This window comes from Cyanistes caeruleus, chromosome 2 (assembly GCF_971803275.1).
Source record: "Cyanistes caeruleus chromosome 2, bCyaCae1.hap1.1, whole genome shotgun sequence".
NCBI lineage: Eukaryota > Metazoa > Chordata > Aves > Passeriformes > Paridae > Cyanistes > Cyanistes caeruleus.
Window position 1 is genome coordinate 5,955,119 of NC_141702.1, and position 18,168 is coordinate 5,973,286.

At 40.2% G+C, this 18,168-nt stretch overlaps 1 protein-coding gene across 6 annotated transcripts in view; it reads right to left on the bottom strand.

Moving 5' to 3' along the window:
• CLIC5 (CLIC family member 5) overlaps positions 1-18,168 on the bottom strand; it is a 76,318-nt gene that overhangs the window by 16,930 nt on the left and 41,220 nt on the right. For 3 of the 6 annotated variants that reach the window (XM_023924259.2, XM_023924260.2, XM_023924261.2), the window contains 3 exons: positions 9,073-9,182; positions 8,599-8,724; positions 7,129-7,235 (listed from right to left, as the gene is read on the bottom strand). In XM_023924259.2, the coding sequence (XP_023780027.2) occupies positions 7,129-7,235; positions 8,599-8,724; positions 9,073-9,182 (343 nt within the window). Of the gene's footprint in view, positions 1-7,128; positions 7,236-8,598; positions 8,725-9,072; positions 9,183-16,795; positions 16,873-16,997; positions 17,087-17,257; positions 17,277-18,168 lie in introns of those variants that run through there. The other 3 variants (XM_023924262.2, XM_086875636.1, XM_086875635.1) reach the window with 3 other exon arrangements.

Below are 18,168 nucleotides of genomic sequence, written 5' to 3' on the forward strand. Positions count from 1 at the left end.
GTTATCATTTTAGAGAACTGGAAACCTCCTCCTTTTAATGGCACAACATTACAGTTCTCAGCCTTGGCAGGTGAAAAGATATTGGTCCTTAAAGCTGTCACTGGTACCAGACAGAATATTGATGGCTCTGGGCCTCCAGCCAGCATGATTTTGAGAAGAACTTTCAAAAAGTTATTTCTCAAGAAAACTTATTTTGCAAACTGCTGTTCCTGGGCATTTTAGTCTTTTATTACCGGGCAGAAAGCAGATAAAGAAATTTGGGACAGATGATAAATGCAACTTGCAGCACTTCTTAAAAAGTTAGCACAAAGCTACACCACAGTTTTAGTGGTCTTTATATGTGTGTTTTTATAAGGAGACAGAGTGAACAGTTTTATTAACATATCATGAGTGAGTTATGTGGGTCATCCCAAATGAATGGCAATAAAAGCTTTATATCACACTTACCAACATGTATTTGGTACTTTATGTGCCACAAATGTTGCAGAAAAGCTATTTTACATATGTTTTAAAGACTGGGTATTTTTTATATTAGGGCTGGTTTTGTAAAGCTGCCAAGCACTTTAGCTACCATGAGCCCAACATTATTCAGCTCAGGGGGAGTAATAAAAACTTGTTTAAAATGTTCTGAAATAGATTTTTTTTTTTTTTTTTTGTGCTTCAAAAGGCCAAAATTAAAGAATCATGGAATCATGGAATGGCCTGGGTTGGAAGGGACCTTAAAAGTCATCTATTTCCAACCTCTCTGCCAGGGACAGGGACACCTTCCACTAGGAGAACTGTGATCCTGACATGTTCCATCACTAAGCAAGTCCTTTCCTCTAAAATAATTTTAAAAGCTCTTTCTAGTCCTTCCTGGTTGTATGACAGAGAAAGCTTGGTACTGTCACACCACAGGACAAACTGTGGCTTGTACTGGACTTTGGACTGATTTGGGGTTTGCAGTGGAAAATGGAAATTCTTCAACTAAAGAGAAAGAATAAAAATTGTAATGGTAAGTTGATACACAGACAACACACACATATTTATATTTTTACCTATATATTTATATGGCACTTTGAAAATCTGTTCAAAAAGCATAAAGCATTAATGTTGGTCCCAAATCAGAGTCTGATCCAAAATCCCTGTCACAGGAAACTTTCCATCAATATAAGAGCATTCAAACAGATTTTTAAACTTGCTCTGGCAATCTCAAGAGCATTTTTGCCAGGAATTTTCTGGGCACAGGGTGAAGCCCTTAGGCACAGAACAGGTGGGAAGGACCAAAGACTCAGGGGAAGCCATACCACAGTTACAGTTTAAATATGACCCCTTTGGCTGAGAGAAGCCAGGCTGGAGGGAAGGAGGTGACTCCCTACCCTTCCCCACCATGGGTGGAAATGCTCTGGGGACAGATGTTTTATGCTCCTGCTGCTGGAGCCAGACCACAGCACGCTTGTCACCATGTCCCAGGCTGCCCCACCACATCAAGAAGCTCCTACCCCTGGCTCAGGTGGCACAGAGGGTCTGACCATGGAGCTGGTATTACTGTGAATATTCTAAGCTGGGGTTTGGAGTGAACAGATTTTCTGCTTATTACAAGAGGCATATGATGGCTTCTAGGAAAGATCAGCATGCACAATTCAGCCTGTGCACATACCTGTGCTATGGGTCTGACCCTCTGCTTAGCAGGAGAAACTCCAAGTGTAAAGCTGATGTAGGGCAGTTTTCATTCCAGCCCTGTACGTGTGTGTGCATTTCTCCTGCACGTGTACATACACAGCACACTGAGAGAGACATTTCCCACCTCACACACCAAACCACAGAGTGTGATGGAGCTACTGAAAGAGGTGAACGGCATTTAATCACATGTGAGTTAATGATTTAAATGCGCTTTTATTTTTGGCCTCTTGATGTAAATCCAAACCAGACAAGCAGAGTCCTCTGGTCAGACGGCTGGAAATTCCTCTGCACGAAATCACGTTGGTGGTCTCCCAGCTCAGCGCCTTCTGAGGAGCCGTACAGTGAAATATCCTTCCGTACCTCTAATGAATGCGCCCACCCACACTGGAGCTGGTGCCCCCTAAGAACTCAATTCAAGAACAACTTTTTTAATTTCTACATGAAATCAAAGGGCTCATTCTACGAGCCAAAGAACTCACAATTTTAGGCGGGACAGTTAATGGGTGGCTACCCCAGGTTGTCCCCTTGGTTTGCAGTACACAGTCTCGCAAGTAAAAATAATAAGCAGGATGCTGACTATGTACACAACATTCCAATTAATTAGATTTCATCCTCCTCCAATGAATGCATAAATTGTTGCTTCCCTGGTGACTGTACAGAGCATGAGTGACTTGCTCAGCATCAACCAGAGGAACCAAAGTAAACACACAAGACCTCAGTTTGCTTTCCTGTGCTCAGACAAGACCTCCTTCTTGATATTAAACAATCACTAAGCAACCAAAAACTCTCAAATTGGCCATGAAAACTTGAGCAAGAGAACCCAGGAAATAATTTTCAAGACTACTGCACTGAACCCTTCCCAAGGACTCCTGTTCATGTGTGAATGAGCACTTGTCATTTCAGGCACAAGGGGTGAAGCCTGGTGACAGCAGCCAGAGAACTGAATAATCCAGTGGTGCTACTGAGACACAGATCTAATCCCACAATGAGGAGATGACTCCTTCAAACAGGCCTGTTATAAAATTATCAAGTGGCACAGGGGGTGGAAGGAATCAAGTTCTGATTGAACTGACTTGAAATAATAAATGCACACATTTTCTTTAAACACAGCTTGCCACATCCTGAGAATCTGGAACCAATTCCTTCCCTTTCAAGAAGCTTAAAAGTGGTGGGACTTTGATATGGCATGAGCATGTTTGCTTCTGGGCTTACAGCCCTCACCAGCCCTTTCCAAAACTTTCAACGTTTTTATATTATAAGACAGAAAAGTTAGGAAAACAAAGATGGAAAAAAAGAATCAGAAGTTCAGGGAACTATTAAATCAGGGCAGCCTTGCTGCCAAATACCTTTGGTAAGTAAATGAATCATGATCAATAACATATTGCCATGCAGACTTACAGGGGAAGGTTATCACCTGCTTCTGTGCCAGGCATAAAACATAACGGTGTGTGGCTAATGAAGTACTGCATGAATCCAGGAGAAAAAAAAAATCACCATTTTTCTCTGTAATGTTAAAGCATTTTTACTTCAAAGTAAATTTAACTCATCCAGAAAAAACATAATTTTTCCATGAAAACTTTGTCAAAATTGATAGGTTACTATGAAACACTTTTCTTTTGACAATGTTACATTTGTAAGAGGAAGCCGTCTTGACAGAAAGAACCATGTTTTGTTTAGGGGATGTTTCCGCCCTGATTGCAAAGCTGCTTGTGCAAGGCTGCTTTATACATTCATATATTTACCAGCAGAGGGTGTCACAATCTTAGAAACAAACCTACAAGTGTATCCTTGCGTCTGTTCGTTCACATACGAGGACTCAGACACACACCAAAACAAGGATTTTCCAATCTCTTATTGGCCTCACTGACTTTTCACTATTGGGGGAAAAAGCATCATTTATCTGTGTAAGAGCTGTGTTATCAGTGCCATCTGGCCTGTGCTCTCAGATCACTGCAGTGACACAGCCAGCACTGGCATCACTTGAAGTGGAGCATTTCTCCATGGCCTGGCTGCAAACTCTAAGAGGGACAGCAGCTTGGGCTTTTCTTCGGTGCACATTAGATTCCCATCAATTCTCACATTCAGTGCCCTCACACTGCATAAATATCATTAATTATCCCAACCACTTCGTGCCACTTTTCTGCAGAGATGTAGCAGCCCCAGGCTGGGGTGAGAGCTCACGTTGCACACAGCAGTACCCCACAAGGAATGGTCACACATAATCACACCTAACCCACACTTCTCACAGACAGAGACAGGCTGATGCCACAAATTCCCAGCCTGATATCCCACACGTTACTGAATTCACATCCCAGGCTCCTGAGTTAAGAGAACTTACTTTAAAGAACTTGATGCTTGGTGCTTTAGCCACCTTGCTCTCCTGTTCCCAGCCCCCACCTCTATTTCCAATTAAAATAAATGAAAATTATTGTTTATATAATGATCTTGGTTCCATAATCTATTTTTCATTTACTAACAACTCTTTTCCTATCTGTGTTTTGATCACGTGCAACTGATGTTCCAGTCACTGGTGTGGCTTTCCAGATTAACCCAAGCACTGGAACAGCTAGAAATGGATACAGAGGATGACTATGAGACATACATTACCTTTACCTCACAGCTGGGACCTACAGAAACCATTTATGATAACCACAAGCAGCAATCTCTGCTCTATTTGGATCTCACCTGCTCATGTGGAGACAGGGGAAAGGGACTTCACCTAAGTAATTACATTTTATGTTTATAAAATGCTTTTTTTTCAGTCACAGAACTATATATAACTACTTCTGCTGTTACAGAGGAAAAATAGAAATATGTTAATATAATACAATATAATAATATACAAATATAATATTAAAATATATACAAATGAATATGTAAAATTTATTTAACACATAAATACAATAGACTACAATATTAATACAATATAAAAACTATTTACTTCAGTAGAAAGTTTCAAGCTGTACTAGGGGAAGGCCAGGCTGGACATCAAGAAGAATTTAGTCACTGAAAGGGTTGTTAAGCATTGGAATGGGCTTTCCAGGGAGGTGGTAGAGCCACCAACCTGGAAGTATTCAAGAATTGAGTGGATATGGCACTCAGTGATATGGTTTAATTGACAGGGTCGTGATCAAAGGTTGGACTTAATGTTTTCAAGGTATTTTCCAGCTTTTAGGATTCTGTGATTCCATTCTATTATTTTGAATAATGCAGCAGGACCTGTTGTAAAATTGTATCTACCAGATCTGGGCTAGAGCCCCAGATCCCTTTTGAATCAGTGTTGCAATTTTATAAGAATTTGTGAAATACCAATCAAAAATAAATAAGTTGATTAGGAAACATGTACATGGTGTTGCTCTCCTTTCCTCTTTGCACACAATCCTTTCACTGCTCCAGAAATTTAACACAACTACTTTTTGACTAACTCATTCTCCTCCATCCAAATCAGCCTTCAGAAAAACTGCTGTTGTTCAGATGAACTGGACAGAAAGTGAATAAAACATCCTTGGGATTAGGGAGAAACTGTTTTTCCTTAGCCCTTGAAAACTGACAGTCAATTACTCTGCTGAAATTGAGGTCTGTACTGACCATTCTAGGGACCTTACTTCATTGATAGAAAGAACATAGTTATAGATCCAGTTAGAAAGATAGAAACATAGAAAGATCCAGTTCTACTCTGCCCATCTCTCTTTATTCTACTTGCAGTGCAGCACTCCAGCTGTAATAAAATTAAGCTAAAAGTTTTTCTCTACTTTGAAGAGGAAAGTTAAGCATCAGTACATTCAGAGACTGCAGTGTCTGGATAAGACAGGAGCAGGAACCAGGTAACAAAAATTGAGTGAGGATGTTTGCAGGGAGAAAAGATTGTGTCTCTCCTGCAGCTTAACAGCTCTTGTCTCTAAAACTTTGGTGTGCTTAATTGTCATTTACATGAGTACCTAAACCAATAGTTTGTTATGCAGAACTAGGTAAAGGTCTCTTTGATCATACTGCAACTTCTGAAAATGCGGAGTGCTGAGCGGGTTTAGATTCCTTATCTCACCATAGTGGGAATCAGACCTTGAATTCCAGCTCTGCTTATGGCCACATGCAGACTCCTCTAGGACAACCATTTACTCCTGGCTGGAGATGCCAGCCCTTGTGAGCCCAGGGATTTGAATATTGCAGTCACTGAGAAAGAAGAGTTGAGACTGTGCATGTGGGGCAGCACAGCTGAAGATTTAGAATTGCACAGCAGACCGTAAAACTTCCTTGTAAATGGCCAAGATATTTTACTTTCATTGTTACACCTATTTACTCTAACTCTTAATTTATCTTCCTTTTACAACTTCCCATAAAGATTAGCTGAGCATACTATTAGCATTAGACAAAAAAAACCCCAAGTTTTTAGCATCACTGAGAAGTGAAGCACTGTAATTATTTCCTTCTGTTAACAACACAAAAATATTACAGAGGAGATTGTTATCTGACATAAATCATCATCTACCCACTTTTATCTCATGGGTCAGCCCCAGGCAATGAAATATAATTGCACAGATGAAATGTGTGGCAGAGCTGGAACCTGCAAAATCTAGTGTTTTCTGAATGATACGATATAAATCCATGGTATTCAACATGCCTTAGGTCTCTGTCTGTGAAAGCAGTAACATAAGGGAGAAGGTACATCAGTGAATGACTAGAAATATTCTACTAGGTCATCTCAGGGGATAGGGATGTGTAAATCCACAGCTTTATGGAGCAAGAGGAGCTCAGACTCGCTGAAGTCTTGTGTCTCCGATGGGAAAGGAATGTGGAGAAGAACAGCAATTTTATTAAGACAGTGTGGGATGCATATAAATATGAATGGCATCTGGCTTCTAGGGGACTCTTTCTTTTCATAAACAAATTTGAAGGAAAATCTGGAGCTTACAGAGTGTAATTACATTTCTTAAATTCACTTCTTTCTTTTAATTACTTTATATGGAATGTCTCAATATAACTCCATTTATATGAGCAAATTAGCTATAACAGCGTAACATAATCATAAAATAAGAGGGCCAAGAGCCTGATGGCAACATCTAATAAAGCCTGAGTTGCTCTCACAGGTTTGGGTCCAGCCAACACACACTCATCTAGGTAGAGCTGGGGGAGAGAAGGAGGTAGCACAGGCCACCAGTCTCTTCCAGTAAGCAGCTGGGGATCCTGTTCTGGCGAGGAAAGTGGGCTATGGACAGGAGTCGTGCCATGGCTGTTGGTAAAGAGGCTACCAAACACTCTGTGGCTCTTTTATTTACTACTACAGATGTAGTTAATTCAACTGTGGAGACACGTGAGTTGAGTCCACCTAACCAACCACCTCAGGCTGATCAGCAGCTGTACCTGATGTCATCTCAACAAATTTTACAACAAAATGATGAGAGAATGGCAAAATTCTTCCACTTCTAAGCACACAAACTCCCTGGCACATTCAGCAATGGCCATACTCACCAGCATTATCCTGCTGCTTGGTGTTTTTGATGTATGCAGAAAATTTGGAGAAGATATCGATTCCAGCAGTGTTTGACTCCCGGTGCTTAGCAGCCAGCTTTGGGTACCTGGACAGGCAAAAGCAGTGAGGAGAGTAACATCTTGCTACCAGCATCACAGTGCTGGCTACAAATATAACTTACAAGAGAGAAAAACCTCCTGTGTAAAGAACTGTAATTAACACTCATCTCAAAACAACACCTTGAAAATACCCTCTTACACCTTGAAAATACACCTTGAAAGACCCCTTAACAGTATCTGCTCTCTGTCTGTCAAGGCAGGCATGTGGGGAGCTACACAGGGATAGTGTCAAGACAAAGGTAATTGGACTTGTGCTTTGTGCAACCACAGTCCAAAATCAGCCTCAAATCAGAAGGAAGCATATATTTCCAGAAAGGTGCAGGGGAGTTTGGCAGGCAGATCTCTCCATTAAGAATGGCAGTCATGTCTAATCCTCTACTCTGGAAATGTACTCCAGGATGGAATAGCATGGGGTATTAGGATTAACCCAGTGAAGGAACATAAATGTTCCAGTCTCTGCATTGCTTTTTATAGATATTTGGTGAAAAGGGATATATTGATTTGAAAGATAAACACAAACTAATGACTCCTACTGACTTCAGTGGTCTTGGAGCAGACTACAGAAAATTTAAATGCCTGATCTCTTGCCTCAGGACTGGCCTTTAGCTGCTGATTCACTTGGAGGTAAAATTCTCCATAAGGAACCAAGCCAAATTTGATGGATTCATAGATTCTAAGGTCCAACTCACAGGCCAACTATTTCTTTTTTTTCCGTTATCCTTGTATTAAGTCCAAAATGTTTGACTAAGGAAGGCATATCTGGTAAATCTAAACCTTTCATTGGTAGCTTTTTCATACTGAAAAAATCTGGGCCTTATTTCTAATTTGAATTAGTTTAGTTATAACTTCCATTTATGGGCTCTTGTCATTTCTTGACTAGAGTAATGAGCACTTTTCTGCTTCCAGAGCCTCTCTTGTCCTCTGTAATCAGTTTCCCTTCCAACCTTCCTAACACACCATACAGCTCAGAATCCTCTATTTTTTCACTGTAAAATGCTTTTCCTGGCACAGATATTTTGTGTGGCAATTCTTAGCATCTATTCCAAGTTATTTTTAGCTTTGCAAAATGTGGCCACCAGACCCCTACAATTTTTTTCTAACTCTGGTCTCCTTAATTCTGCATACAAGGGCATCCTGAAATGTGTACAGAGAAAACATTCTGCAGTTATTAGTCACATAAGTAACCTTCACACATGGAAGTCATCTCACTGAAGCCAGCAAGTTTCATAAATAAATATTACTCCTGTAAGTAAAGGTTGTAGGAAGGAGTGCTTTTTAGGAACTCTTCTTAGGACATCTTTCATTCCTAGGAAATGGAATACTGACTGAAAAAAAATCTGAAGGTCTTACTTTGGAGGTGCAAGAGTCTCTTCCAAGAATTCCTCAATCTTGTTAACATCTGTCTTGACTTCTCCATTAAATGTCAGGAAAGGTGGGTGGGTCCCAGGAGCCAGATTGTGCAGGTCAGCTGGCTTTCTGCAAGCAGAGAAAAAGTCATGAAATCACTAATCTTTATGGTTGGGTAGTTGCACAGATATTTATAGTTCCTACAAAATCAGTCTGCCTTTTTTTTTTTTCTCTCCTGTAATTTGTGGTTGGAAGACTTTGAAACTACCCCAAGCACCCTGTTTAATATAAAAACATTCCACAAGTGAGGGGAAAAAAAAAACCAACAACCAAACCTGAATCCCAAACTATTTTGTTGTGCACCACAGGCTCTCTAGGCCAGATAAAAATCAGATTTAACTTGGAGGGGGTCTTTCTATAGTGCATACACCTATATGAACAATATATAGGTCATACACCTATATGAACAATTTTTACCTTTTCAGGTCAACAGTGGTGACATTGAATACAACTCCTTTGAGCCACAAGATCATGAAGAGACGCTGGGAGAATGGGCAGTTCCCAATGCTTTCTCCATCTATACCGGCCTGGGGAACAGAAAGAGAAAAATGGATTTCAGATTTGTCACTCATTTACCTCCCTCAACATGGAAAATTGGATGGTGAAAGAAAAATAAGCATTTTAAAAATAACCAGCAGTGCTTTTTATTTAATATAGTTTATCATCAACACAAGAACGGAGTTCCTTCAGGATTCAGCCTTTGTCAGGAGCTCAAGGATGAAACATGGAGCCTCTCCTGAGGACATCTCTAAGGAGATGTGTCCCTTGCTGATGGCAAGAAACATCCAGGGTGTTCTTTCAACTGCTCTCATCCCTACAGAACCGCCTGCCTCATGGACAGGGTGGACACATTCAGGACCTGATTTCTGCTTTATTTAAGTCTGTAGACTGCAGTTTATATCAGATATATATTGATATATCAATATCTGCTTCACTATTTTACTATCTAAAATGTGTACTATAGAGCTAAACCCAAAAACTCTGGACATTGACTCATTCTTGTTGACATCAACGACTGCCTCAGACACAAACAGCCAAGTCCAGACAGAAATCTCCATCTGAGTTCTTCCAAGGTTCAAGGTAGGTTTCAACCACCACATTCAGTCTGTTCCTATCTCTAGTATCTAATGAGTTGCCTACAAACCACTACACAACAATACAAAATTGCTAGTGTTAGCATTGAGGAACAGCCTATGCTTTCCTCTAAAAATTTATGGCCCTTAGCCATTCAAATTCTAACTATGAGCCATGGAAGGATACAAATAACAGCTGAACTGTGCCAAAGCTTTGGCCAAGGACAACATCCTTCTACAATGATTATGCTTGTGGCCAAGGCTTTCAGGATGATAATTGTTTTGATAGATTTCCATTTTAATTTGTGGTACCATTGTGTTTAAAAGATTCTTATAATCCTGGTGAAGCAACCAACCTTCCGTTGTTGACCCACATGGATTGCATAACTGTATTTTAAACACAGTGTGTGTCCAAAAATGGCTGATGAAAGAGCTAAGCAAATAAATGCCCTTTTCCTTTGGAGACAATATTATATTACTCTGTTGGCTCTCATAAATTTTCTCTTATTAATATTCAAGCTGTGAGGTAGCATTTCTCGGTCTTAAAGAACGAATCCCTTCTAATTATTGCAGCTCTGTGAAACATCCCCAGCACAACTAGAAACATTTTTGAGATATGTCCAGTTGGTACAAATTTAGCCTTGCCTGTGAAATGTTCAGCCAAAATATTTTTTGGTGGACATCAAGAATCTTTCTCATGTCTTGAATGCAACTTTTGATGATTCTGGGTTTCAAAACAAATTCCACATTTCCTGTCACCAAACTAGGGGGAGAGTGTGAATTCAAGGCTTTGAGACAACCAGTCACAAAGTTCAGAGCTGTGTAAAGAGTTTTGATCTGGATTCAGATTCAGTTTCAAGCACTCAGACTCTAGAGGTACCTGGATATATGGGGGAACAGTCTGGCTGAAGTTTTACTTGAAATTATGGATCTGCAGTATGTCTGGCACATGTTATATGCAAGGATCAGCAAACCACATGGGTGAAAGAATGTAGGACACGAGGATGAGCAAGAGAGGATGCATTTCCCATCTACCTGAGGTGTGAGTAGCCTGGTTTTGCAAAATTACATTAATTTAAGCATTAGCTCTGTTCTGCAAATTTCATGGCAAAGCAATAATGTCACCATGGGAACTCCAGGCACCACCATAATGCATGCCATAATTACTGCAAAGTCACATTTTCTGATTTGGATTTAGCTTGTTAAACCATTGCCAGGAGCTTTTGACTTCTTACCCTTCCCGAAAAGAGGCAAATGCTATGGGAGAAAACAGAGATATGACACCAAACTTCCCCTTGATTTTTTCACCATCTTAGTCATCACAATTTAATCTTTTTCAGGAAAGACACAGGAACACAATTTCCCTGCTCTTTCTGTTTGTTTATTCTCATGCAAAGATTAAGGGTTACCCAGACCTGCATCTTCTTATATGTTCTCTGTCCTTCAAGGGAATGGTGAAAAACCATCTCCAGACCAAAGGGCTAAAAATGGGACAGAGCAGCTGAATCACACAATCACTGAATCAGCTGAATCACAGAATGACAGAATCCTCTGAGTTGGACGGGACCCACAAGGATCATTGAGTCCAGCTCTTAGCAAAGGACATCCCCAAGAGTTTCACCATGTGACTGGAAGAATGAGAATGACAAGGAAGAAACAGAAGTGATGGATTGTGTGGGGCTAAAGGATGCAGAAATCATAGGGAAAAGGAAGAAGATGTGAAATCTCGAAGAAATAAGACTGACCTGGTGATCAAAAATAAAATTGTGTAGATCAAACGAGGCCTCCAACTGTCCCAAATGGTCAAAATTCCTTTTCAACACTTCCAAAGCAATGGGAAACATTTATTGCTAGAGACACATTGGGAATAGGCAGAGGAAATTCCAAAAACAGAAGATAAACTAAAGAAAAAGTGCAGTATGATCGATATGATCTCTGTTCAAAGCTCTGGGATCTGGAAGCCAGGCTCATGATTTGGGTGGAGACTGACTCATAGGTTTTGATCTCATGTGACTGGCATAACTGAAAATGCTACCACAAATCACAAGGCAAACTGGTGACAGAGGAGGGAACAGAATCAAAATCTCCCCAGCAACACAATTTATCCATTATATTCAGCTCCTTTTCTGTGGAAATTATAGGCAAGGCTCTGTCGGGTTTGTGAATCCTTTCTCATTGCTTCTAACAGCAGTCAGTAATTCAATGTTCAGCACTCAGAAAGAGCAAAACCTTAGTAGGTAACAACTTCAAAGGCTTATCAGAGTATTTTGAGATCCCTTGTGAAGTCTATTAACTACCAGGAGGAGATGAGAAAGAAAACTTCTCAGGCTTAGTCACTCTGAGCTTCAAAGAAAAACAGCTTTCTTAAAGCACCCCAGTAGTGCATAAATACAAACTTGTAACATATTTGTCAAAGGGTAAGGGCTCAGAAAGGCAGGAATTAAATAATACCTTCATCAAGAACTCAAGTGGTGGATGGAAAGAAATGAACAAATAATTGACAAGCTGGAGAACCACCATTTATCCCTGCTGCTTTTCACAAAAGCTTTCTCATGCAGCTTCCCTGAAACACAGTAAAAGTGATGAAGCACTTATGAAACGGATCAAGTTGGTGACATATGCACTCTCCCTGCCAGTAATATTGGATATTTCTGATATAATGACTGCAAGTAGGGATACTACTGACAATTCTGAATAAAATACTGCAGCTAGGGACAGGCATGAGGCTTTGTGGGCACTAAGATAAAGGAGATAGAGTTGTTAAAGTGCACTCCCAGCTGAGAAGAACCTCACCTGAAAAGGCAAATCCCCATAGTGACCATGGAAAGGTATAATAGATTTGAGGATTTGCTGGGTGAGACTCTTTGGCCAATCACTACTCACTTAGTGTGTGCTCACTACTCCCTACTTTAACTTAGGAGGGAAGGGACCAAGGGAAGGCCTCCTGTGTGGGCAGGCCAAGATTCACATCTGCAAGATTAATCTGTCCACCCTTCACTTCGACTGAATCCACTGAGTGTCTTAGTTTTAAGTGAGATGGATGTGGACCCCAGCAATAGAAAAGTCTGGAGTTTGTGGAGACAGAATTTCTAGACACGTTTCTCCATCTTGGAAACAACACTTTCTGTTCACATTGCTTCCTACAAACATAAGTTTATTCATTTACCTACTCAAAAAACATGCTTTTCTGTTTAGTCTCCAGCTGCATTTGTCCTTCACACCAAGCAATGCAAGGTCCTGCCCTGGAACTCAGTATAATCACATCAGGAAAAGCCTACTGTCAGACCAGCTGCTTCCCTCTATCTGAGAAATGGCAAGAATGAACAACATGTTCTCCTCTATTAATTATAAGGTGCTCCTCCTTAAATAGTTTAGCTATTTTTAGTGAATTAATTAAACCTTAATGACATTTGTGTGCATGTGGGGGGGCTGCATGAACACATCATCAATTAACAAAATTTAGGTGGTTTTGGGAAGGAGAAAAAATAGACTCAGTGATTTTATGAACTTGTGTCAAATATTTTTGTGAAGTCATGGCAATATCAAAAGCCTCCAGACACTGCACAGGACAGCTGAACGAGGTGAACAGGGAGCTCTTCTCAAGTTCAAGCTAATACTTTGCTATAAATTAAATAACTGAAGTAAATTTCCTCACATATTCCAAAAATACTCTAACTGGTACATGCACGGGGACTGCAATACACACAGACAACTGTATATTATTTTAACTAACCTTAAGGGAGAAGAAAAAGACAAGTTCCATTTTTTCCAAAAATACAGAACTTTAAAGAAATATACCATCATAAATAATGACTAAGCATCTAGGTTAAAAATGGCAGCACTGGAAATAATTGCATATGGCAAAACACTGTGGGTTTTCCAGGCAAATAATGTATTTGGGTTTATCTATCCTCCCTCTCCTTTCATTTTTCACTGCACTGAGGTCACTCTGCACGTGGTCCAAGGGTCTGTTAGGTAAAGCAAGGAGATATTTTTGATGACATTAAAACACATTTCTTTTTCCAAAGGATTTTAGCAAGTTAACAAAACCAAGCAGGCTAATTCACCTCAATGTTTCCCAGTAAGGATTAAGAAGGGATTTGATTTCATCATCCCTACAATCAAACTCAAGGCTCACATTACACATGGTTACACCCTCTCTGTTTTAAAACTGGGAAAGCTCCTGCCTTTTGACACTTACTCTCCTTACGCTCAGAACCCAAAGGGGAAGTGAAAATCCTATTGGAAACACAAAGCAGGCCAGGAAATATCCTATTTATTATGCTATTAAGAAAAAAAAAATCTGTCTTAGTAATTATACCACACACACAATAGCACAAATCTCCATTGTAGGGAAAAAACATGGGTTGCAACATGAGATCAGACATGCCAAGGTATTGCTTTAGTAAGGGTTATTTTTTTTCCATTTTCTTGTACTTTTTTCTTTCCCAATTTCTCATCCAAATGCAAAAGCCAGTGAGCTTTTTTGGAGTGCCACCAACCAAGAGGCAAGTTAAGAACTGTACATTCATAGAACAGCGCTGGTAGGTCTTAAGTAAGAAGTAAATCTAGTCTCACAAGCCCTGTGTATCACAGGACACTCTTGTTGACTGTGGCTCTGGTTCAGGAAAGCATTTAAGCATGTGCTGAAATACATCCCAATTCAGAGGAAGTATATGCTTGACTTTAAGCATGTTCTTAAGTCCTGTTGATTTCAGTAGAACTTAAGCACATACTTAAGTACTTTCCTGAGCCGGGGCCTATAAAAACAATAATAAATTTGCTGCACAACATTTTAACTTCCTTGGACTTTTCCTGAGATTTCGTTTTGCTAGGAGAAGCCGTGGGCAGCAGCCTTCCAAGGGAAGGCAAGATAGAGCAGGAATAGATTCCTAAGCACACACACATGGAAATGGACCATGTGCATATATGTCAAATAAAAATAGAGCATTTGCCTTAAGGACTGTCAGGGTAGTAACAAAACAAAAAGGAAGTGGTAAGACTCTTTAGCCAGCTCCCCAAAAGCCAGCCAAAATGCTGTCCAAGTTTGGCATTACATACAGGCATATATTTTAGATGCACATAAGCTGAACTGGTCTGTGCTGCTGGCCAATTTGAGAGGAGCTGGCTTCTCACACTGGGTTCAACCAGCTGAGCAGCATGTCAGCAGGGCTGAGGATCTCCAAGGAGCTGCCACCACACTCTCACATCTCTGCAGCTTTAGAAGAGATGCATTTGTACTCCTGAGACATTCAGGAGGTGGAATTGCACATTGGAGACCCTGTGGGCATCATGTAGTTAGGACACGACAAATATTATCTATAGGTCTGGTAAATTATGATTTTTTAACTTTTTATATCCACATGAGGAGCAGCATGGGCCGGAAGTGATCAGTCCTATAGGCTGGCTTCTTCCAAAGAATCCTTTCATGATGGCTTAGGATATTTACAGCTAAAGATCAGATTCATCTGCCATATCAGCTGAGATCCTGGTAGCAGAACAGCTGAATGCACAAGGATCAACCTGCACAAATAGGCCTCAGTACCTGAAGGGCTTTGTTGGAGCCACTGGCCACTCTGTTTCCTCTTGCATGAAATAAGTTTTGCTCTGAAATAAACCTCGTGATGTTTGAGAACTCCAATCAGTCGTGCAGTTGAGATTTAGAAGACTACAGACTAAATATGGGTGACTGATCTGATCACATGGAAAGGATTCCATGCTATTCCATCACCTCTTCTGCTTTCTTCTACAGTTCCATGACTTGACAAATATTACTAGAGTAGAAGAGCACAGACTGGTCTGACACCCAAGAATTTGGTATTATTTTCATCTTATTTATCTTCATAGATCTGGTACTTAGTTTTGCATGTGGTCAACCTAATGAGAATTTAATATTAGATAATCAGAGGCAGTGGGAACTGTAACCAAACTTCCTACACCACCACACACACATATATGTGTGTGTGTGAATGTATATATGTATATATATGTATGTATGTATGTATGTATATGTGTGTGTGTGTGTATGTATGTAAGTATATATGTATATATATATACATATAAAGTTTGGTACCAAAACATTTTTTCCCAAGAGACCATATTCCAGCCTGCTCTGCTGTGAGGAACTTCTGTGCACCAAGACTGACTTTCACAGGGTGGATGTCTAAGGGAAAAGCCCCCAGAAGAGTGAGAGTCATTAAGTAACACCAGCAGTACTGTAGAAAGAAATCACAAAGAACATGTATTTATATTCTTTTAATGTCAGCAAAATACAAGCTAAAGGATGGGTGCTAATGCAGGCTGACATTTTCAGAGTGGATAACAGTTTTAGATCTTGTGAGACAATTTGAAGGCAGCTGACTTCTCACAAGTATCAACTCTCTAAACTTGGCAAATCATGCCACAAGCCACCCAAAATGAAAAGCTGATTTTAAAAGCCTCAGTAAGAGGGAAGTATCACTGACTGTGAGTTTCTTGGGCAACTAGACAAAAAATTCAGGGTGTTCAAAAATAAAATCTCCATTGGAAGAATATTCTTTGAGGAGCCCACTTGGAATTTGACAAATACCTGATGGAGATGAACAAAAGCTTTGGCCATATCACCTTGGGAAATACTCCTGGAGTTGTGGTCTTTTGCCAGCCCCCAAGGACAGGCAGGGTGCTGGGACCACACAAAGTGGGAGGGTCACAACATGCAGCTCAGCAGGACTCACAGGGCTCCTGGCTGCCCAGCAGCCTACCCAGCAACCAAAATTCACTTTTAAAATTACTGTTGCAGTTTCCCTCCTCACAGAAAACCCACCACAGCCTCTGTTCAGTAGTGCTGTGAATGTTTTAAAATGGGTTTTTTAGACTTTGCGCTATTTAGAGCAAAACCTTGAAATTCTTCATTACCAAAAATTGCCATTCTCATCACAGCGCTTGATAGCAGATTGTGCACAAAATTCCTGTGCTCTGGAACATAGCAGACTGCAAATACAGGTGTTTCATTCTTGGCTTGATCAATAAATAACAGTCATCCTTTTCACTTCTTCCTGAGCCTTTTCCAATCTAATAAAGCAACTCACCAAGATCCTGGCACAGGATCCCCACATCAGCCATTGGATGCAACCTCAGAGAACAGCTTTTAAAAGCTTTGCTTTTTGGGGACACATCAATAATTCACTGTGAGTGAGATGCCACAGAAACAAGAAAAGAACTCAAGAAATGTAAGATATATAAGTTTAACACACAGAAAGATACCAGAACAAATGAGTAACAGTAACTTACAAGTGAATGTGGAAATCTAAAGTTGAGGAGACAATATGGACATATCAGGAAGAAATTACATTAATTAACCCCAGTAAATTTTGTTCTCTGCCATGTTTCCCATCACTCTGGGTAGGAAAGAAGCAGCAGGTACATAGAACTGACCCCTGTAAGGCTTATGACATCAGATCCAGACCACATTTCCATTAACAACATAGAGAAACAAGACCTGCATGAAACCTCAGCAAAGTGCTTGTATGAGTAGTTGAAAAAATACTTACGGAGCAGCAATAATCAAGTTTTCTGTTAGTGCATAAACACCTAAGAGATAGAGGTACCATAAAAAATCTGTGACAAGATGAGTCATGTTTAATGTTTCCATTAGCAACATGGAGGAAGGAACAGACAGAACCTTACAAAGTTTCCTGACGACAAGCACAGAGAGGTTACTGGGATTTCCCAGGAGAGCAGCAGACTCAAAGTGATGCTAAGAAGTTGGAACAAAGTGTCTCAAGTCACTTAAATGAAATTTAGCAAAATAAAACCTTGAGATGTGAGAAAAACAAAATGTAATGTACAAAATGTAGGATGGGGAATAGCTGGTGAGGGTAAAATGAAGGAGGTTTTACGTAAATCACAATGTGAATCATCAGTCTGTGCTTCTACAGGAAACAGCAACAAGATAATGAGATGTACACATGTTCTTCCACTACAACAACAGCTCTCAAGCATGTATAAGGCTGCTTCACAAAGAGGATGATGATCCATTGCTGTTCATGCCCTCAGAAGATGGGATTTAGTATTTTGCTCATTTGCAACAATAAAGATTTAGAAGCAGAAAAAATCTAGTGTAATTATAGGACTAATGCAACAAAAATCAGGCTTTCTAAGGAGGTTGTGTAATCTGCATCTAGTGGAGGCTTTGAAGAAAGCAAAAGAAGCTGGTAAAACTGGTCTTGATTTATTTCATACTGGTGCAAAGAGGAGAGGGGGCATAGGATGTTTTAAAAATCCTTTTTACCACTACATATTAGTGACTCTGACAACTGCTCCTGCTGCCAGTGCTGGACGCTGGGTGACACAGATATTTGCTTCCCTCTGACCTGCACAGGATGAAGTCTGGCCCCAGTGAAATCAATGGCAATTCTGTCTGTGACTTTAACAGGACCAGAATTTCCCTCAGAAGTTTCAT